The sequence below is a fragment of the Chroicocephalus ridibundus genome, chromosome 13 (assembly GCF_963924245.1).
Source record: "Chroicocephalus ridibundus chromosome 13, bChrRid1.1, whole genome shotgun sequence".
NCBI lineage: Eukaryota > Metazoa > Chordata > Aves > Charadriiformes > Laridae > Chroicocephalus > Chroicocephalus ridibundus.
In genome coordinates this window covers 13,687,317-13,705,927 of record NC_086296.1, presented here as the reverse complement: position 1 = coordinate 13,705,927, position 18,611 = coordinate 13,687,317, and the positions used below count along the sequence as shown (strand labels likewise).

Here is an 18,611-nt window from a genome sequence, read left to right as displayed (position 1 = left end):
GAGGCCGGGCCCGGCCGGGAGGCGGAGGGGAGAGCTGCGGGAGGCGGCTCTGGGTGCTCCTTTATTTTCTTTTCCCGTGAGTGGCAAAGTGGAGGCGACTGGAGAGCGTCAGAGCCGGCTGGGGACGGGGACAAGGTGAACACATGTCTTGCTGTGGGGAGGGGAGGAACTGGGGCAGGAGCGGTGATCTGATCATGAACGATGATTTGTGAGGGGAGCAAAGAATCATAATCCTGGATGTTCGGGCTCCCACCAGAACCGGCACCCGGTAGGAGCCAGGAGCCAGGCCGGGGGGGAGCTCAGGAGGAGTGCAGAGCTGGGGGCTGTTTGCGGCAGAGGCAGGCAGGGAAGGACAGCTAACTGCCAGCGCTGCGGTGACCCCAGGCTGGGGGGACGCTGCTACCTGACCCTGCAGCGGCTCTGCCACGGTCAGTGCCACGCTGCTCCCACCGGGCTGGGATGAGCTGTGCCGGGGGTGTGGGCAGCCTTTCCCAGGGGGACACATCCCAGCAAGGGCTGGAGGGTGAGAAACCTCTCCAACTGCTGCTTTTCTCTGTTTTTTTTCCCCTGTGCTCCAACAAGGCATGTGTAACACTGTCTCCAGGCTCCCCCCAGCCCTTGCAAAGCCCTGAGCTCGGCTGTGCTGGGAAGGGGACCTGACCCCCCCTGCTCCCCCCCTCTACTTCTGTTGGGAGAGATGGGAACAGCCCCTTTGGTTGCGGTGGGACACGATGGGGCCCAGCCTCCTCAGAGAGAGACGTGTGTTTTTTTTCTTCCTTGCTATTTCTACTGCCTTGCCGTGCTTTTTTGGGCCTGAACAGATTATTTTGCAAAGTTTTCGGGCCAGGCGTTCCGTGAAATTCAACTGTCAATTGGAGGAAGGGCTCTGCTAAAGTGAAAGGTAAAGAGCTGCTGTAGTGACCCCCCCTCTCTCTGTAGCAGTTTATGTAGTCTGAGTATATAGACTCGCTCCCTAAGGGACCCGTTTCATTACATTTGTGGCCTGCAGTGCCACTCTGGGATGGAGCTGCGTCAACACGGCCCTCGTTTACTGACACCTTTTGCTGGGCCTGCACAAGGCGGGGAAGAGTTTCCCTCGGAAGAAGCGTGTAATCGCCGCTCACCAGACGCCCCCCGTGCTTCAGCCAGTATTTACTGCAAACCTGCCAAAGTAAACCAGCCCGCTGCGTTTTATTTCGGATAAACACAGCGCGGCCACGGTGGGGTGTTGCCTTCCGAAGGGCTGGAGACGGAGCGGAGGCTGCGGCGCCAGGGGAAAGGGAGGGAGGAGAGGGATGGATCCGGCAGGGTGCGGGGCGGCTGGCAGGCAGGATGGGCCCAGGCCCCTGGGGATGCTTAGGACCAGCAGCGTGATAAGGAAATGCATAGATAGGATGCAAAACCCCACTTAGGTTGCGCACGTTGGCCCTGCTCACCGGGCCTGTCCTCTCCTGCGGAGCACCCAGCACACGTAGGGGGTGCAAGGGACACCTCAGGTTTTGCCGTCGGAGCAGGGATTTGCGATGTACCCCAGGGCACAAATCCCTCCTGGTTGCACACACCCACGCAGCATCTCCACGTACGCACACACAGGCCCTGTAGCACACACACAGCCCCTCCACGCACGCACGCACGCCTCGGAGCTGCTCCCGCAGGCCTGGGAGAGGACGTGTGGGCCCGAAAGCTGCGCTGCCTTTATTTTTCTCTTGCCTCCTTCCTCCAGCTGGCTGTTCAGGCCACCGGGAGAGAGCCAGAGCCTCTCTCCTCCCACACCTCCAACACACATGCATGGGGCAGGCTCGCTGCACGCCCCGAGCTCTCGTGCAAACGCTAAAAGTTGCTTAGGAGGGTGAAATCTGAGCAAGCGGGGCTCTCCCAGCCGCTCAACCACCAAAGGCCCAGGGTCTGGCCAGCTCCGCTTTCCCCCCGGCCTGAATTGAACCAGGGCAAAACCAGCGAGGTGTCGGCAGTGGCGGCATCAGGGAGTGGAGGAGAAATGGGGAAGGAAGGTGGGAGCCGCTCCCCCCGCCCCGGCCTTTGGCTCTTGTGCTCTGAGATTAGAGAGCCCCGGCCTGGCCGCTCTCCGGGGAGACAGCGGAGACCTTTCATGCCTCTTTGAAGAGCCAAGATAGTGTCGGCCTTGGTGCAGCCCAGCCTGCAGACGGGCCGGGAGGCGCGGGTTCAGCCGGCTATCTCAGCGTGCTATCACCCTGCCTCCCCCCGCGACCAGCCCCATTCCCACCTCCACCCCGCTCCCGGCCCTTCGCCATCGGCCGCTCTGATCTCCTCTTCTTTTTTTCTTTTTTTTTTTTTTCTTCCCCCCCGGCCCCCCCGGTCTTCTTCCCCACTGCTTTGCCGTTCATTTCTGCCGGCCTCCTTATTTATTTATTTCTGCTCCTCGCTTATTTATTTATTTCTGACCAAGAGGCGGCTAACAAGTAGCTGGAAGCACTGGCCAATATTTAACTAAGATGGCTGGCCATCAGGTCCCTTTTGTTTGCTTGCAAATTAATCATCCAGCGCGCAGTCGGCGCCAGGGTAGATTTATCACACACAGAAGGGGGAATGAGGCGGCCGAAGGGAGACAAAGACTGTTCGCACCTTCCCGCTTTTGATCTTAGATTAGTGCAGCCTCCCTTCATAATACGAGTCTCCAGGGGGCTTCGTCGGGGAGGTCACTCGGAACTGGCGGAAGTTTGCACGCCATTAGCCAGACGCCGAAATTGGAAATCATAAGCGGCAAACATTTTATTTTCCTACGCGGGCCGCTGCGCGGGTGGGTGCCGAGCGCGGTGCAAGGTGCGGGGCAGGCGCGGAGGGCGACAGCGACTCCGGCCTCTGCCGCGGCGCCGACGGCGCGCACCGGCGGGGCGGGCGCGGGGGCCGGGGCGCGGCGGGGCTGGGAGCGGCTGCGCTTGTCCTGCGGGAGCCCGCGGGCACCTCCTGGTTCCCGGGAGAAAACGGCGGCCCGGTTGGGGCAAATTGCCGCAAACTTCTCGAAGCCGCCGGGCGTTTGTTGTGGGCTCTGTTTAAGGGGAAGGTATTAGGGTTTGGGGGTTCTCACCGCGGCGGCGGCTGGAGACAGGAGCCCGAGAACCGGTTCCGAGCAGAGGTTGCAGAAAAGACTCGCTCCCTCCGTTGATAACTAGCTGAACAGCCCAGCCGAAGCTCCTGGCTTCGTGAAACATATCAGACTTCCCCCCTCCCCGTCTTCCCCCCCCCCAATCTTCTTTGAACGCATTACTCCCGCTTCCTTTCCTCCCTCCTCCTCTTTTCTCCATCCCCCCCCCCCCGGCCCCCGCCCCTGACCAAAGGGGAGATATTTTGGTGAATGCAAAGCGATCCTAGACGCTGGTTACTACAGGGACTTCACCAAGCTGGCGCCAAGCGCTCTTAACCATGTGCGTCAAAAATGCAATGTTAGAAGAGCTAATCACTTTAGAGGTTCCGCTCCCATCTGCGCGCAGCCAGCGCCGAGCCCCCGCGCTCCGCTCCCGCAGGATTATCTTCCCCCTTTCAAACAGGATCGGGGGGTGTCGGGAGATCCCCCAGCCCCCCCCCCCCCGGGGGACTTAGAGGGGGTGATTCGGCACCTCCCAGCGCTGGGATATCCCGCCTGCCCGCCCCCCCCCCCCCCCGCCCCGTGCCCTGCATGCCCACGGCTCCCACGACACGCACAACCGCCAGCCCCCTCTTGCCGCCCGGCACTGTCACTCCCCCAGGAATATGTCTCCCCAAAAACTTCCCAACCGGATCCCACCCGCCTCTTCCCTCTCCGTGGGGCCGGCGCAGACCCACGCGTGATGCCTTCCCCGGGGGTGTGTGTGTGGTGGGGGTGGCTGGTTCCATGCGAGCCCGGGCAAGGGGGTAACCCGGGGATGGGCCCCCCCTCCCCGCCCCGGCGCTGCCCCGGCCCGGGCGCAGGGAAAGCCGCACTTCCCGTCTCCTCCCCGCGCACCTCATGGAAGAGGAGGGGTGTGGGAGCGTAACCCTCTCGGCGCCGGTGCCAGCCGAGTGGCCTTAATCCTCAGCGCCAAAGAACGGGAGAGAAGAAAAAAAAAATATATATATAAATAAATAAGTAATAAAAAAATTCCCATTTTCCAGCCGCCTCACACACCCCTATCCCTCGCCCGCCGCGATGAGCAGCCGCCGGCCCCGCGGCTGAGCCCGGCGGCCCCCGCTCGCCCCGCCGCAGCCTGCAGCCGCCCACGACAACAATAATAACGGCGGCCGCGGCCGCTGGGGCAGCCGGAGCCGAGCCCCGAGCCGGGGGGGAGACCCGCAAAGCCCCTTCTCGGGCCGGCTCCCACCCCCCCGGGGCTCGCCCCCAGATTTGCGGGTGGGGGGGGGGAAGGAGAGCTCCCGGCCCCCTGGCCTGGAGGTCCTGTCTCGTTTAAAGAAAGCAACTTTCCCGTGGAGGTGGCGGGGGGGCAGAGGAGAACCGGGTTGGGGGGTGGGTGTGTGTGTGTGTGGTGACACCAACCCCGGCGGCAGCCGCGACGCGGCGGGGATGGGCGTGCGGCGCGGCGGGCCCCCGAGGTGGGTCCGGAGCTCCGGCGGGGGGGGGGGGCGGCGCGGAAACGCAGCCGGGGTCGGCAAGCGGCTGCCGGGGCAGAGCTCGCAGTGCCCGGCCCGGGTGTGCGGCGTGGGGATGGAGGGGCACGCAGCTCCGGACCCCACCATCATGCGTGGAGACATCCCCCCCCCACCTCCCCAGCCCTCTCCCAGCGCCCCGGCCGCCTCTCCGGGGCTGCTTTGGAAGCTCCTACCGGGGAAGGCGGCCGGAGGAGAGCGCACTGGAAATGCCCAGGCTGCCATCTCGCCGGGGCCGGGGGGCGAGGCGGCCCCCAGCACCCCCCCCTAGAGGCGGGTGCTCCCGGCCGCCCTCCCCGGCGCTGCCTTGCTCCCTCCCCTCTGATCATGTTGACATATTCACACGGCCCGGAGTACTAGTGATGCTTTGCTGCAGCGTTACAGTTTCCGACACCTTCTTTTTATAACTCGGCTCTGTCCCCCTTCCACTCGACCTGTCAAAACCACGCCTATGGAGCCACACAATTGGTCCGAAAGCGTCAAAGAGCCAATCAAGGAGGCTCCAGCTCCCTTGTAACCCACAACACATCCATACAATCTGGTGCACGCAGAGCACAGACTCACAGGGAATTCTCAGAGCTGAGAGGCTCCTTCTCCCTCTCTCTTTCTCTTTTCCTCTCTTTCTCCCCCCCTCTCCCCTCCTTTTTTTTTCCCCTCTTCCTTTCTCTTTCCCTCTCTCTTTCTCCTTCTCTCCTTTGCTGGAGCGGAGACAAGAGTGTAATTCTCCCAGATTTTTTTTTTTTTTTTTTTTTAAGGCAGAGTGAAAGAGAAAGAGAGGGGGGAAAAAAATTAAAAGGAAAAGGAGGAGGGTGAAAGAAAGAAGAGATCCTGATGGAAATCAGGGCACCCTGACCAGCTCCTGCTTGGAGAGGGGGAAAGGCGAGGCGGAAACGAGATTTCCCTACAAGTTTTTGCTGCTGAAGGTTGCTCAGGAGCCTTCCTCGGTCGGCGAGGGGGGGTGGGTTTGTTTGCTTCTTTCTGCTTTCCCTCCCTTCCCAGCCTCTGCTCTGCAGCCTGACCGTACGGAGGAAAGGTGGAGGGGTGGGGGGGAGGGGGGGGGGAGAGCCAGCCACCCAAAAAGAAAACCCAGCTTCCAGCCGTCACCCTCCGCCGCGAAAGAAGAGAAGGGGGATCGAGACTAAGAGAAAAAAGAAGAAGAAGAAAAAAAAGGATCTCGGCTTGTCCAGCCCTTCTGCGGCAACAGGAACAGACAGCGAACCCGGTGGATTTTTTTTTTTTTCTCCCCTTCTTCGGCGTTTCTTTTCCAGCGCAAGGACTTCCACTCAGGAAAAAAAAAAACAAACCCACAAAACAAACCTGCAGAGACCGAACACACAAAAAAAGCAAGACTAATAATGAACAATCCTGTTAATCCGCTGTCCCGAGGGCTGGGGATGTGCCCCGGCTCGGGAAGTTGTAGGCTGTAGAAGTTCTGCCTCTCCCCCATGTACTGTGCTGTCTAGAGCTTGTTTCTCCCCACCCTATTTTTTTTTTTATTTTTGGTGCTTTATTGCTGTTATTGTTATTATCTTAATTTTTCTTCTTCATGATGTGCTGTTAGAAACCACTCCGGGACTACTCCAGCAGTAGGAAGACCGAGGAGTGGAGTGGATGAATATACCGATGAGAGATCCAGTAATCCCTGGGACAAGCATGGCTTATCATCCTTTTTTACCTCACCGGGCACCGGACTTTGCCATGAGCGCTGTGTTGGGACATCAGCCTCCCTTCTTCCCGGCTCTGGCTTTGCCTCCCAACGGGGCAGCCGCCCTCTCCCTTCCTGGGGCTCTGGCTAAACCCATCATGGATCAGTTAGTGGGGGCTGCAGAGACTGGTATCCCCTTTTCTTCCCTGGGTCACCAGGCGGCAGCCCATCTGAGGCCTTTAAAAACTCTGGAGCCAGAAGAAGAGGTGGAAGATGATCCGAAAGTGCATCTGGAAGCCAAAGAGCTTTGGGAACAATTCCATAAAAGAGGCACGGAGATGGTGATTACCAAATCGGGAAGGTAGGTCTGGGTCGGGGGTTTGTGCCTTTCCCCCCACACCCTGCTTCTCCCCCGCTCCTCGGTCTCTGCACCCCACCTGGCTGCTCCAGAGCAAGGCTCTTTCGCCGGCAAATTCCTCCTTTCACCTGGAATTATGGAAAGTTTTAGGCAGCTCAAGATCCGAGCCCGTCTCGGGCACCGCTGAACCGGCCCTGCTCAGCGTGTGTGGGGGGCGAGGGGGGTCCCTTCATGGTTCAGTAGCTTAATACTTTCTGGAGAGGACCGGGAGCAGAAAGAAAATAATTTGGGGTTGGAAAAGGAGCTGGCCTGGCTTCAGCCTTGCTACGGGTAGTTTTTCTTCTTTAAGAAAAAGAAGGGGGAATAAAGGAAAGGATTATTTGGAGCGGTGTGTCGCTGCTGGTGAGGCAGGAGCTGCAGATAGGCTCAGTTTATCAGTTGCTTCGCTTGTGCCTATCTCGCTGCTGGGATGCAGGCTTGCATTTGTGCTGACTAATTCTATCTGGAAACGCACAAAAAGCTGAAAAAAACCCCAAAACCAACAAACAAAAAACCCAGCCAGCGGTCCTGCAGCCGCTGCTGTAGTGGCAGGGAAGGTTTTGCAGCTCCGCGCTGCCTGTCCCTGTATTTGTGTAACCTTCACCTGGGAATGAATGAACGCAGACGGCGCGTCCACCCTCGGCGTCGCTGCTTTTTATGGGTTTGCCCATCCGAAATCCCCCTCCCTACGCGCTGCTCGCCCGTCTCCGTGCTCTTTTACAACTCTCCCTGTTGCCGTGATGACACGTAGGGAGAAACCCCCTTCGCAGCCGGGTGTTTTGTTGGTTTTTGTTGTTGTGTTTTTTTTTTTTTTCTCAGAGACTCTCTTAGAAACCTCCCAAACAATTCGCGTGTAATTTGCCAGGAGAATTACTCGAGGAAGCCACTCCTGAAAAGTCTTCTTAGATGGCCTTCAGCTGCCTTGCTGGAGCTTCACCTACTTGCAAAGCACTAGTTGCAGGCTCAGGGGGGGAAAAAACAACCCCAAACTTAAGTGCAGCAAGGAGTGTGTGTGGGGGGGAATAATAAATCCCCTCTCCCATTTTACTGCTCTCCCGAAGTTTTCCCTGTTAATTGTGGTCAAAAGTTTTTGCGCGTAAAGCCTCGGCGGGTATTAAGCGCTCTTCCATGTTGCAAAGTCATGTGTTTCCTTTTAAGTTGAGATTGCTGAATGCCAACCGCTCGATATAATAAACAGCAAATTTGTGGTATCCTGTTGCAGTTTGGAGCTGGACTCGGGAGCGGAGGGGAGCGGGCTTTGCAGGGAGCCCTCTGCACAAATGGGTTATCACCGGGAGGCTGGAGCCCTGGGAAAGCCACGGCGGCCACCCTGCCCTCACTCCAGGGTTGTTTTTGGGGTTTTTTTTTTCCCCCCTCTTCTGCAAAGTGAAAAACTCCCCTCGCCGCTCTTCAGGGGTGCAGTGGGTTAGAATAATGCGGGATATTTATTTTCTCGGGGTGCTGTCTCTTCCCGTGTCTTTGTTTAGCGGGGGGGAAAGGAAAGTAAGGAGAGAGCTGAGAGCCCTAAATGAGGCTTTGCTGTTTAGGAATGGCAGAGGGAAGGCGCCTGCTGATTTCTAGGGAACACGCACCTCTCCCATCCCAGGGACCATTTTCTCCTGAAACTTTTAAGCGTCTGAGAAACATTTTCGCTGAGGGTGGGGGGAAGCCTTTTTTGCTGGGCGGGGGACACACACATACACACACACACACGACTTTTCTGCTTCTGAGAGCTGAAGCTATTGCTTGGTGGACGCGCTGCCGAGATTCAGGAGCTTATTTAAACACTGTAATTAATTTTATTTTATTTTCGTCTTGTCTTTTCTTTACACATCCCCCCCCCCCTTTCTCTGCCCATAGGAGAATGTTTCCTCCATTTAAAGTGAGATGCACTGGACTGGATAAAAAGGCCAAGTACATTTTATTGATGGATATTGTGGCGGCTGATGATTGTAGGTACAAATTCCATAATTCCCGGTGGATGGTAGCCGGCAAAGCTGACCCTGAAATGCCAAAGAGAATGTACATCCACCCGGACAGCCCGGCCACCGGCGAACAATGGATGTCCAAAGTCGTCACCTTTCACAAGCTGAAGCTCACTAACAACATCTCTGACAAGCACGGATTTGTGAGTGCCTTTTACACCTTCCTTTGCCCCCCCCACCCCTAACCCCTTTTTCCCTGCTCGCTGCCCGGCCGGAGCGGTGGGTCCCGGCGGGGGGGATCCGCGGCTGCTCGGCCGGAGCCGTGTCCGCAGCCCCGGCCGTCAGCTCCCGCCGGTGGCCGAAGCGTGGGGAAAAATGGGGAATAAATGCCCCCCTCCACGCACAGGGGGATGTGCATGTGTCCGGTTTATAGTGTTCCTTGATTTATTTTTTTTTTTTCCTGTAGCTGAGGTCAGGAGTAAACACTCGAGTTTATTCTGTAAGCTCTCGGTGCTATTCAGCATTAACTTTAGAGATATATTTCCAGCGTTAGTGCAACTCGATATTTCTAGGAACTGTGGTGACTTTATATATCTATATGTATTTTTTTAATAAAGTCGATCACGCTTTTTAAGCGTAGGAAAATGATATGCATATGTGTATAAAGGGCTTAAAGGCCTAAGTACGCAAACATTTAAATATATATTAATCTGGATAATGTAAAGCAAACCGGAGTGAAAATAAACAGGGACCAAAATCAGAGGTCAAGTTGCCCATTCATGTCTATCCACTCCTTTACATTTACTGGGTGTGCAGAGATAAAAACTTACCCTAAGAGTGAAATCAAACAAACCCGCTGATAAGTGCTCTGACGATCCTTGTGCCATTTCTTTCTATTCCTGGGAAAGCCTCCGCCTCCGAGCCGGGGGTTGCTGGTGGTGGCCGCGGTCGGGGGATCTCTAATGTGCCGAAGATTGCATTTGCTGCCTGTGATTTGATTAGACGATACATTTTTGCCTTTCGCAGAAGGCCTTAAGTGGATTGGGGCAAGCAATTAGCTCTAGCCAAGGCTCTCGTGGTGGTGTTGCTATTGTAGCTGCTGCTGTTTGGGTTTTTTTTGTTTTTCGGTTTGGTGTTTTCTTTTTTTTTTTTTTTTTTTACTTGATTTTAATTTTTTTGAAATCAAAAAGACATCGCGGCCGGAGCCCAGGCAGCTTCTCCCCCTCTCCTAGGAGAGCTCTGCTGGGATTTTACACACACCCCACATCCCTCCCCCCCGGAAAGGTCCAGCGGAGAGCCTAACCCCGGCGAGCTGGAGCTGTCAGTGCTTTTTGTTGGATGCTGCAAGGCGTGTGCGTGTGTTTGGAGTGTGCTCGGCGGGGAGGAGGAGTGAGGGGAGGAAGGAGAGGGGAAGGCAAATTAGGAGGAGAAAGTGCCGATGGCTGGGGGAAGTGCGAGGCGGGGGGTGCTGCTCCAGCTGACCGTCTTCTTTCCCCCCCCACCCCCCTCCTTTGCCCTCTCTGCTGCCGGCCGCTGCCCCCCCACTCCCAGACCATTTTAAACTCCATGCACAAGTACCAGCCCCGGTTCCACATCGTCCGAGCCAACGATATTCTCAAGCTTCCCTATAGCACGTTCAGGACCTACGTTTTCCCGGAGACTGAATTCATCGCAGTGACCGCATACCAGAATGATAAGGTAAGGAGATTAAGAAAGGATTTGTTTTACGTGTTTTGGCTTTTAAGAGAGCTTTTACTCTGCATTGTTCCCTTAAAAAAAAAGTCACGAAGCCCATCCCGCTCCTCTCTCTCTCTCTCTCTCCCCCTCGTCTTTCCCCCCAAAACCTGCTCGATCCAACTTCGGGAAGGCGCCGGGGGAGGGGGTCGGGCACTCTCTTAATACCGACCTCAGGGAAGGCAATTAAAAGGGAGATCGGGGTGTGTGTGGGGGGCTGTTTAGGGTTTTTTTTCGCTCCCCGGTATGGAGAAGGGGGTAGGATGGGGTGGGGATCGCTGTTCTCAGTGTGGATTTAATCTAAGACGCATCAGAAACAAGAAAAAAAAAAAAAAAAAGAAAAAAAATCGGCTCCGTGTGTCGAAAGACAGAGGGGGGAGAGCAGTGGGGCTGGAGATTTTGTAATTCTTCCTGGCCTTTGTGCTGTTTTAGCTCCTTTAACAGCAATTGGCAATAAGGCTGGAGCGCACGTCTGGTTCCTATTATTATTATATTATGATTTTTTTTTTTTGCATCCTGCAGTGTTTTATTATTTTTTGTGGTGCAGAAATATGCTCTGATCAGAGAGGGGTATCTCACTTGAATTTAGCTGGAAGGTCTGAAAGAGCCAGTGTGAGAAAGTTTCGCAGCGCTGCAGACGCTGCCTTTCCATTTCTGCTGGTTTATTGTCGCTTGCGACGAAGGTGGTATATTTGGGAGAGTGGCAAATGGTGAATTTACGATAATTAAGTCAAGTGGAAGGAAGCGAAGGAGCCAGAAAAGGGGCTTTGATTTATTTTTTTTTTTTCTGTCTATAAATTATAACTTTGTGTGCGTTGAGCGCAGAGGGTCTGGATGTGCGGCGCCCGCTCGCTGCAGCTTCCCCGTGCCTCTCTCTGCCCCCTCACATCCTTCTCTGTTAAAAATTAAGGGATGAAGAGGAGGGGTTGGGGGGATCCTGCACCCTTCTGCCCTCGGTTTCCAAAAAGCCACTTCTCCCGCGGGGCTCGGGCTATTTTCCTCTCTTTCTGCGGCCGGGCGCTCGCAAGGAAACGGAAAGAAAAATGTGTGTACAGAGAGTAGACTTTGCTTTGGGACTTATCAGCAGGGCTGTTGGCTCCGGTCTATCAGCTGGGGCCGGCTTGGTTGAAGGACAGAATGGAGCATGTTTGTCTGATTGCCATGAAATCGGCTGGAAAGCGGCGTGCGGGAGCGGCGGGGAGCCCTCGGCTCCGGCGCTGCGGGAGCTGCCCTGCCGGCAGGTCAGAAGGCAGGGCCGGGATCACCTGGATTAAAAAAAAATCCTGCTGGTTTTTAGCAGTGGGTTTTCCTGCTCTTTCCTGATCCCGCGTGTGCGGCGGCGGAGGTTGGGGGGGGTGTGGAGGGTGTAACTCGGGAGCCGGGGCCGGTCCTGCCCCGCACTCAGGGTTTGCTTTTCGGGGTCTTGCTCTCCTCTCAAATCGGAGCGTTGTGGCGCTTCCAGCCCTATCCAGGACCGGGAGCTGGGGGGGGGGTGAGGCTGGCAAGCGGCATCCCCGTCCCCTCCGCCCGCATCCCCTTATAGCGAGGGGAGCCCCCGGCCGGGCTTTGAATCCGCCTCCGCGCATGGTACGCGCAGGTACGGGGACTTACAGGGCGCCCCGAACTCCCCCCCCCCTCCCCTCCCGATCCATCCAAACGCAGGAAGAAACAGCCATTCCCTGCGTTAACCCGAATCCCGAGGAAACCTCCAAGCGTTCACCAAAAAACTTACACCCCCGCACCCCCCAAAAAATGAAATGAACTGGCTCCTGGCACCCCCGGCGCCCCAATACACACGCACACGCGGAGCATAACGCCATTATATAAAGTATTTTATTATAGCAACGGGGTGGGCATGATTCCTTTGCGGTTTAATTATGGCATTTAAAGAGTTTTAAGCGCAGGCATAACTTGCATGGATTGCATTGCACGGCTAAATTAATTCCGATGCGGTGGCAGCGACACGGGGCTCTTTCATTGCCACCACAGCCCCGGTCACCGGTCGGCCCGGACGGGGCATTGGGGGCAACCTGCCTCCAAACAGTCGGGAAAACACAGAGATTCACCCCAAAATGAGGGACCTTTGCCCCCTGCCCTGTCCTGCTCATGCTGGGGTCCTGCCGGTGCTGGGGGAACTGGGGAGAGAGTTTTTTTTACTGTTGTTTTTTAACATTAAATCTCCTGATTTCTGCCCCAACACCCTGCCTATTTTTTTTTTTTCTCTCCATCCTCTAGATCACTCAATTAAAAATTGACAACAACCCCTTTGCCAAAGGTTTTCGGGACACCGGGAATGGAAGGAGGGAAAAAAGGTGAGTCTGGACAGATTATATATAGGCGCCTCGTTTGGTTTTTGTGTGTAAAGCTCTGAACGTGAGCAGAGGTCAAAAATCACCTCGCCTGGCCTCCAAAATTCGTAAGGATCTTGTCATTAATAACGCCAAACTGATTGCAGGGGAATTCTGTTCTGCTTGCCATGGTTATTTTTCACATCGGAGGGGACGGCTGGCCAAAGGGATGGTGGTACATTAAGCAATTATCACTAGAGAAAGAAGTTTCCTTCAAAATTTTGAGAGGAACATTACATTATAGTGCGTATCTGGGACTAAAGAGGGAGAAGTGAGGGCAGCGCTGATCGCTGGTTGAATCTCCTCTGGTGTTTTCCTGGGGACTGTATTGAAAAGACTAAAGTGTGGAGGAGAAACATATAAATAAACTGTTTTGACAGAGGTGTCTCGTGAATATGGAAGTAATTAATGATAGAAGATTCTTTATTTTTTCCAAAAACAGTAGGATACAGTTTGTACCCCAGGTAGACAGAGGGAGAGAACTCATTTTAATGCGACTCCCGCTTTTTATTTTTTAAGAATGGAGAAAATAGAGAAGGGATGATTATTATTTTTTTTTCTTTGATGGGGGATACGTCTTTGCTTTGTTTTGTTACAGGAGAGAGGATATTTTAGCTATTTGCGCTTGGGTTTGGCTAATGAATAAATCTGTTCCTGTCTTTTTTTTTTTTTTAACAACAAAAAAAATAGGGGGGGGGGAGAGAATGTAATGTAAAACAAGAGGCCTCTCTCCCTGCTCAGCACTGAGCCCAGCACACACACACACCCCCCAGCTCCTCTTGTCCGTCAGTGTGAAAATAAAGCCAACGCTGGAGCCACAGGACGGAAATGATTTCTAATTTCTCTCTAAATATAAATAGATTTTTTACTCCGGGTTAATTGTTGGTGAAAAGATTACATAAAGTGCCTAACAAAATAACCACTTCCTAGCAATCTTAGCAACCATTAAGATGGCTCATATCTCTGGAACATCCTCGGGTTTTAAAAGCTAATCTCCAGGGAATGCTTCCCTCTCCCCTCCGCCCCTTGTCTTTAATATCTGCCCTTGCTGAGGAGCTGCTCACGCTTCCAAGAAATCTCCTCTCATTAGCAGCCAAGTCCTGCCTGCGAGAAACGCCTTCCCCCCTCGAGAGGACCTTGGCCCTTAATTCCCTTGCCCCAGCCATCCCCAGACAGGGACTCAGGAAGGGATGGGGGGGTCTTGGGGGGGGTCCTGGGGGCTTGCTGGGGTCCGCTCGCCTAGCGGGTGCGTGTGCCCGCAGGAAGCAGCTGACCCTGCAGTCCATGCGGGTGTACGATGAGAGGCAGAAGAAGGAAAACCCCACCTCGGACGAGTCGTCCAACGAGCAGACGGCCTTCAAGTGCTTCGCCCAGTCCTCCTGCCCCGCCGTGCCCGCTGTCGGCACCTCCAGCCTCAAAGGTGAGACCTGTGGCCCCCAGACCCTGCTGCGTCCCCTCGGGGAGAGCCTGGGTGCCGGCTCTGTGAGAGGACGGATCCCGGCCTGCACCCCTGTCCACTGGCACCAGCGTTTCTTCCTTCCTTCCTTCTTTCCTTCATCTTTCCTTCTTTCCTCTGTTTTCTCTCTTTGCGCTCTCCTCTTGTTTCTTTCTCTTCTTTATCTCTGTTCTTTTCCCCTCCCTCTCCGGCCTTCTTTCCCTTCTTTCTTTCCCTTCTTTCTTTCCCTTCTTTCTTTCCCTTCTTTCTTTCCCTTCTTTCTTTCCCTTCTTTCTTTCCCTTCTTTCTTTCCCTTCTTTCTTTCCCTTCTTTCTTTCCCTTCTTTCTTTCCCTTCTTTCTTTCCCTTCTTTCTTTCCCTTCTTTCTTTCCCTTCTTTCTTTCCCTTCTTTCTTTCCCTTCTTTCTTTCCCTTCTTTCTTTCCCTTCTTTCTTTCCCTTCTTTCTTTCCCTTCTTTCTTTCCGTCTCCCCCTCTTTTTCTTTCCCTTCATCTTTCCGTCTCCCCCTCTTTTTCTCTCTCTCTGCCCTCCTCACTCTCTCCCTCTCCCCCCGGCCTCCCTCTCCTCCCGCCGCACGTTCATTCCTCCCCTCCTTGGTTCAGAAAGGAGCCAGCTCCGAGTCAAGGGAGCAAAGACAGACCACGGGGCAAAAGTTCAAAACTGGAGTCACTCCATTAATATTCCTCTCTGAATCTGTTATTAGAGGAAGGATCTTTCCCCTGGATACAGTCCCGAACTTTGTTATAGAAAAGTCACCCTCGATTTCTCTCCGTGCAGGGTTGGGAGCTGTCTGCAGTTCTCTCACATGTATTAATCCATCCAGAGGCGGGGGGGGGATGCAGGGGGGAGGAGGAAACAACCTCTTTTTTGTTGCTGCTTTACTCGTTTGTTTAAAGTCCTGCCGAGCTGAGGGGAGGGGAGCTGGGAGGGGACCCGAAAAGCAAACCAGAGCTTCGCACCTGGGGCGCTGAAATTAGGAGATGAAGTGCAGAGGAATCCAGCGCAGCCGTGCATGCGTTTGGGGAGGAGGAGGAGGAGGAAGGGGGGGGGGGGGGTCCAGGGGGTGATGGATGCGGGTGGTGGTGTGTGTGTGCTCAAAGTTTGCCCGTCGAAAGGGCTTGAAAAACTTTGGCAAAGTTCTTAGGAGAGACATCCCCAAGGCCTTCCAACCCCACCGGGAGGAGGCTGCTGTCCCTGCCGCGCCCGGGGAGGGGGGGTCCCGGGGGCTCCCCGGCGGAGCGGAGCCGCTGCCCCCGGGCCCGCCAGGCTGTGGGGGGTGTCGCTCCTCCGGCCTCCGCTCTCCTCCGCAGCCGGTTTTGCTGCGCTGTGTAAAACTCGAGTCGGTTTGGATGGGGCGGGCAGTGGGAGCCGGGGTTGCAATTATTTATATAATAATAATAAAAAAGGAAGTATTTACATTCAAATCCCTGGCCGGCCAGGAAGCTTCTCTGCCCCCTCTCCCAGCCCGACGGGGGTTTTAGGGACGTGCAGTGCCGGATCCCAGCCCGGGGCTCCCCTTTGTCTTGCAGATCTTTGCCCCAGCGAGGGTGACAGCGATGCGGACAGCAAAGACGATCCCTTGCTAGAAGCCACCGAGTCGGGCAAAATCAGCACGACCACCGCCACCACCACCCCAGCGCCCGCCAGCTCCGCCGCGGCGGCGGGAGACGACCCCCGGGAGAAGGGGGGCAGCCCCTCCAAAAGCCACTTCTTCCCCGGTGATTCGGCGGGGAGTCGGAGCCGAGAGAGGACGGAGAAAGCCCCTCCGGACTCCCGGCACAGCCCGGCTACTATCTCTTCCAGCACCCGGGGGGGAAGTTTGAGCGGCGAGGAACTGAAAAGCCCCCTCAGGGATGGGCCCAAAGTAGATGAGAACCGGCTGCTGGGTAAAGAGCCCTTCGCCCCCCTCACGGTGCAGACCGACAGCACGGCCCACCTGAGCCAGGGACACTTGCAGAACCTCGGCTTCCCCCCTGCCCTGGCCGGCCAGCAGTTCTTCAACCCGCTGGGGAACGGGCACCCGCTGCTGCTGCACCCCGGGCAGTTCGCCATGGGGGGGGCTTTCTCCGGCATGGCCGCGGGTATGGGGCCACTGCTCGCCACCGTCTCCGGGGCGTCCGCCGGTGTCTCGGGACTGGACAACACGGTGATGGCCACGGCGGCGGCCCAGGGACTCTCGGGAGCATCGGCGGCTGCTTTGCCTTTCCATCTGCAGCAGCACGTCCTGGCTTCTCAGGTACAGCATCCCCCCCGCCCCCGCTGCCGCTCCGGAGCAGGGAGGGGTCCGTCCCGGGAGAGGGGAGGGGGGGAGCAGCGGGGCACCCCCCCCTTTAGCCTCCCTGCTGTGGGTTCCCCCCCCGGCTCTCTCTGCAGGCGCCCATTTGGGGGGAAGGTCGGAGGTGGGAAAGCCCCGAAGTGCGTGTGTGTGTGGGCAGCTTGAACTCCCAGAGCCCTTCCACCCGCCCCCTGTCCTCTGCCTCCTGTGCTCCCGGGGACACTGTGCTGGGGCCAGGCCTCTGTGTCGTGCCCCCCCCCCCCCGCCCCCTCCGGGGGGGTCTTGGCGACTCCCCCGGGGCAGCCCCTGCCCGCAGCTCCGCGGTGCGGGACGCGTCCCAGCCTGTGGAGCGGAGCCGCCGGCCGGCGCGGGGGGGGATACCCAGGGCTGCCCTGCGCGGGGGTGGTGGTGGCTGTTCCTGCAGGGAGACGGAGTTTCCCCCAGCGAAAGAAAATCTCCCTGTGGAGGAGAGTAGGGGGAGAGACGCCACAGCCCTAATTTAATTTTGCCCCCGTTGGGCCACGACCCCCGCCCCCAGCGAGAGGGGGTCCGGCTGGATGGGGGCCGTGCAGGGCAGAAGCCTCAGCAGGGGCTGCCTTGGGGGCGGGGGGGTGGGTTGTGTGCTCCGTGTGGTTTTGACCTCGGCACCGGGAGGACGGGGGTTCACCCCCTCCTGTGGGCGGCTTTCGATGTGCGGGGTGGGGGGGGAGGGTGGGTGCCGTGGAGCATCCCCCGGTGTGTGGGGAGGGGGATGTGCAGGCCGGTAACCCTTTCTCTCTCCTTCCCTTCCCCCCCGCACCCCCCCCCGCAGGGCCTGGCCATGTCTCCCTTCGGCAGCCTCTTCCCCTACCCCTACACCTACATGGCGGCGGCGGCCGCCGCCTCCAGCGCCGCCTCCAGCTCGGTGCACCGGCACCCCTTCCTCAACGCCGTGCGGCCGCGGCTCCGCTACAGCCCCTACCCGCTGCCCGTCCCCCTCCCCGACGGCAGCAGCCTCCTCACCACCGCCTTGCCCGGCCTGGCCACCGGTTCCGGCGAGGGCAAAGCCGGGGGGTTGACCACCAGCCCCGGTTCCGTGCCCCTGGACTCCGCTTCGGACCTCACCAGCCGCTCGTCCACCCTCTCCTCCGGCTCCGTCTCCCTCTCCCCCAAACTGGGAGCAGACAAAGAGGCGGCCACCAGCGAACTGCAAAACATCCAGCGCCTGGTCAGTGGGCTCGACCCCAAGCAGGACAGATCCCGCAGCGGCTCCCCGTAACCCCCCCTTCTCCCCCCCGGCCTCCGGGAGCTCATTTCAAATCAGTCTCGCAGTGCACTTTGTTTGAAAGAAACCACATCCTTCACCCGCGAGTTGTTTTTTTTTTTTACCCCCTCTTTTATTTTATTTTTCTTTCCCCTTTCTCTTTTTTTTTTTTTTTTTTTTTAATATAAAGTCCCCCGGCGTTGTGTGCGCTCTTATCAGCAAAAAGGTATCTGGCGAAGCAGGGGCGGGCGGGAGGGGGGGGGGGGGGGAGGCGTGAGGGGAGGGAGGGGGTCGGGGATGGGGGAGCGGAGCCGAGGTGGGAGAGCTGGGTCGGAGCAGACTGGCCCGGCCGGGTCACCCGTGGGGCTGTGGCATCCTCCTTTCCTTTTTATTTTTATTTTTTAAACTGTGTAAAAACGAAACAAAACAAAACAAAAAAAAAACACAAAAAAAAAGGAAAAAAAAACCACCTTAAAAGCAAAAATAAAACAACGACAAAAAAATCAAACAAACGTATGAATAAAAATTCAGTAAGAGAAGTGACTTTTTTTTTTTTTTTCGTTCCGGAAGAAAAGTGTGTAAGTAACTCGCATATCGGTTCTTCAACAGTTGTTTCCTGGGTGGGTTGTTAACGACACCCCCCTTGGTCAATATTAAGGGAAGCTGTGTGTTTAAAATATTATTGTGATGTCTGAGAGCCAGTCCGTGGCTTTTTTTGCATGTTCCATAGTAGTCTGCTTTTTTTTTGGGGGGGGGGGTGGGGTAATTTTTTTATTTCGGTGGGGTTTTGTTGTTTATTTTTAATGCTCGTTTCAAATCCCAGGGAAAAAAAAATATTAATAATAAAAACAAAAATAAGACCCTCGTCCCTCTACCTTAAACATCCTTCCTGTAGCAACAACGGTAAGAAGTGTAGTTGGAAAGGAAAAAAAAGAAAAAAGTGAATTTATTTTATCTAAAAACGTCTGTAGCTTGACTGTAGGTTTATCACAGCT

The 18,611-nt window shown here is 56.1% G+C and overlaps 2 protein-coding genes across 6 annotated transcripts; one reads left to right on the top strand and one right to left on the bottom strand.

Annotated features, from left to right (window-relative positions):
• Window positions 1–2,535: 2,535 nt before the first annotated feature.
• Window positions 2,536–4,950, bottom strand: LOC134522950 (uncharacterized). Of its 3 annotated transcripts, none has more exons than XR_010073181.1 (3): window positions 4,773–4,950; window positions 3,959–4,019; window positions 2,536–3,025 (listed from the first exon to the last, which is right to left on the bottom strand). XR_010073181.1 is itself a non-coding variant. In XM_063351241.1 (3 exons), exons 1-3 carry the CDS (start codon window positions 4,819–4,821, stop codon window positions 2,639–2,641), a joined length of 504 nt encoding a protein of 167 aa, XP_063207311.1. In that variant the 5' UTR covers window positions 4,822–4,950; the 3' UTR covers window positions 2,536–2,638. The 3 variants fall into 3 exon arrangements, 2 of the variants coding, with proteins under 2 accessions (XP_063207311.1, XP_063207310.1); XM_063351241.1 differs by having other exon boundaries at window positions 3,959–4,026; XM_063351240.1 differs by having other exon boundaries at window positions 3,799–4,019.
• Window positions 4,951–5,061: 111 nt separating this feature from the next.
• Window positions 5,062–18,357, top strand: TBX3 (T-box transcription factor 3). 3 transcript variants are annotated; one of them, XM_063351237.1, is made up of 8 exons: window positions 5,066–5,554; window positions 6,158–6,602; window positions 8,499–8,766; window positions 10,115–10,261; window positions 12,533–12,609; window positions 13,908–14,065; window positions 15,628–16,334; window positions 17,185–18,357. In XM_063351237.1, exons 2-8 carry the CDS (start codon window positions 6,208–6,210, stop codon window positions 17,629–17,631), a joined length of 2,199 nt encoding a protein of 732 aa, XP_063207307.1. In that variant the 5' UTR covers window positions 5,066–5,554; window positions 6,158–6,207; the 3' UTR covers window positions 17,632–18,357. The 3 variants fall into 3 exon arrangements, with proteins under 3 accessions (XP_063207308.1, XP_063207307.1, XP_063207309.1); XM_063351238.1 differs by having other exon boundaries at window positions 5,062–6,602; window positions 8,595–8,766; XM_063351239.1 differs by lacking the exons at window positions 5,066–5,554; window positions 6,158–6,602 and adding an exon at window positions 7,762–7,984.
• The last annotated feature ends 254 nt before the right edge of the window (window positions 18,358–18,611 follow it).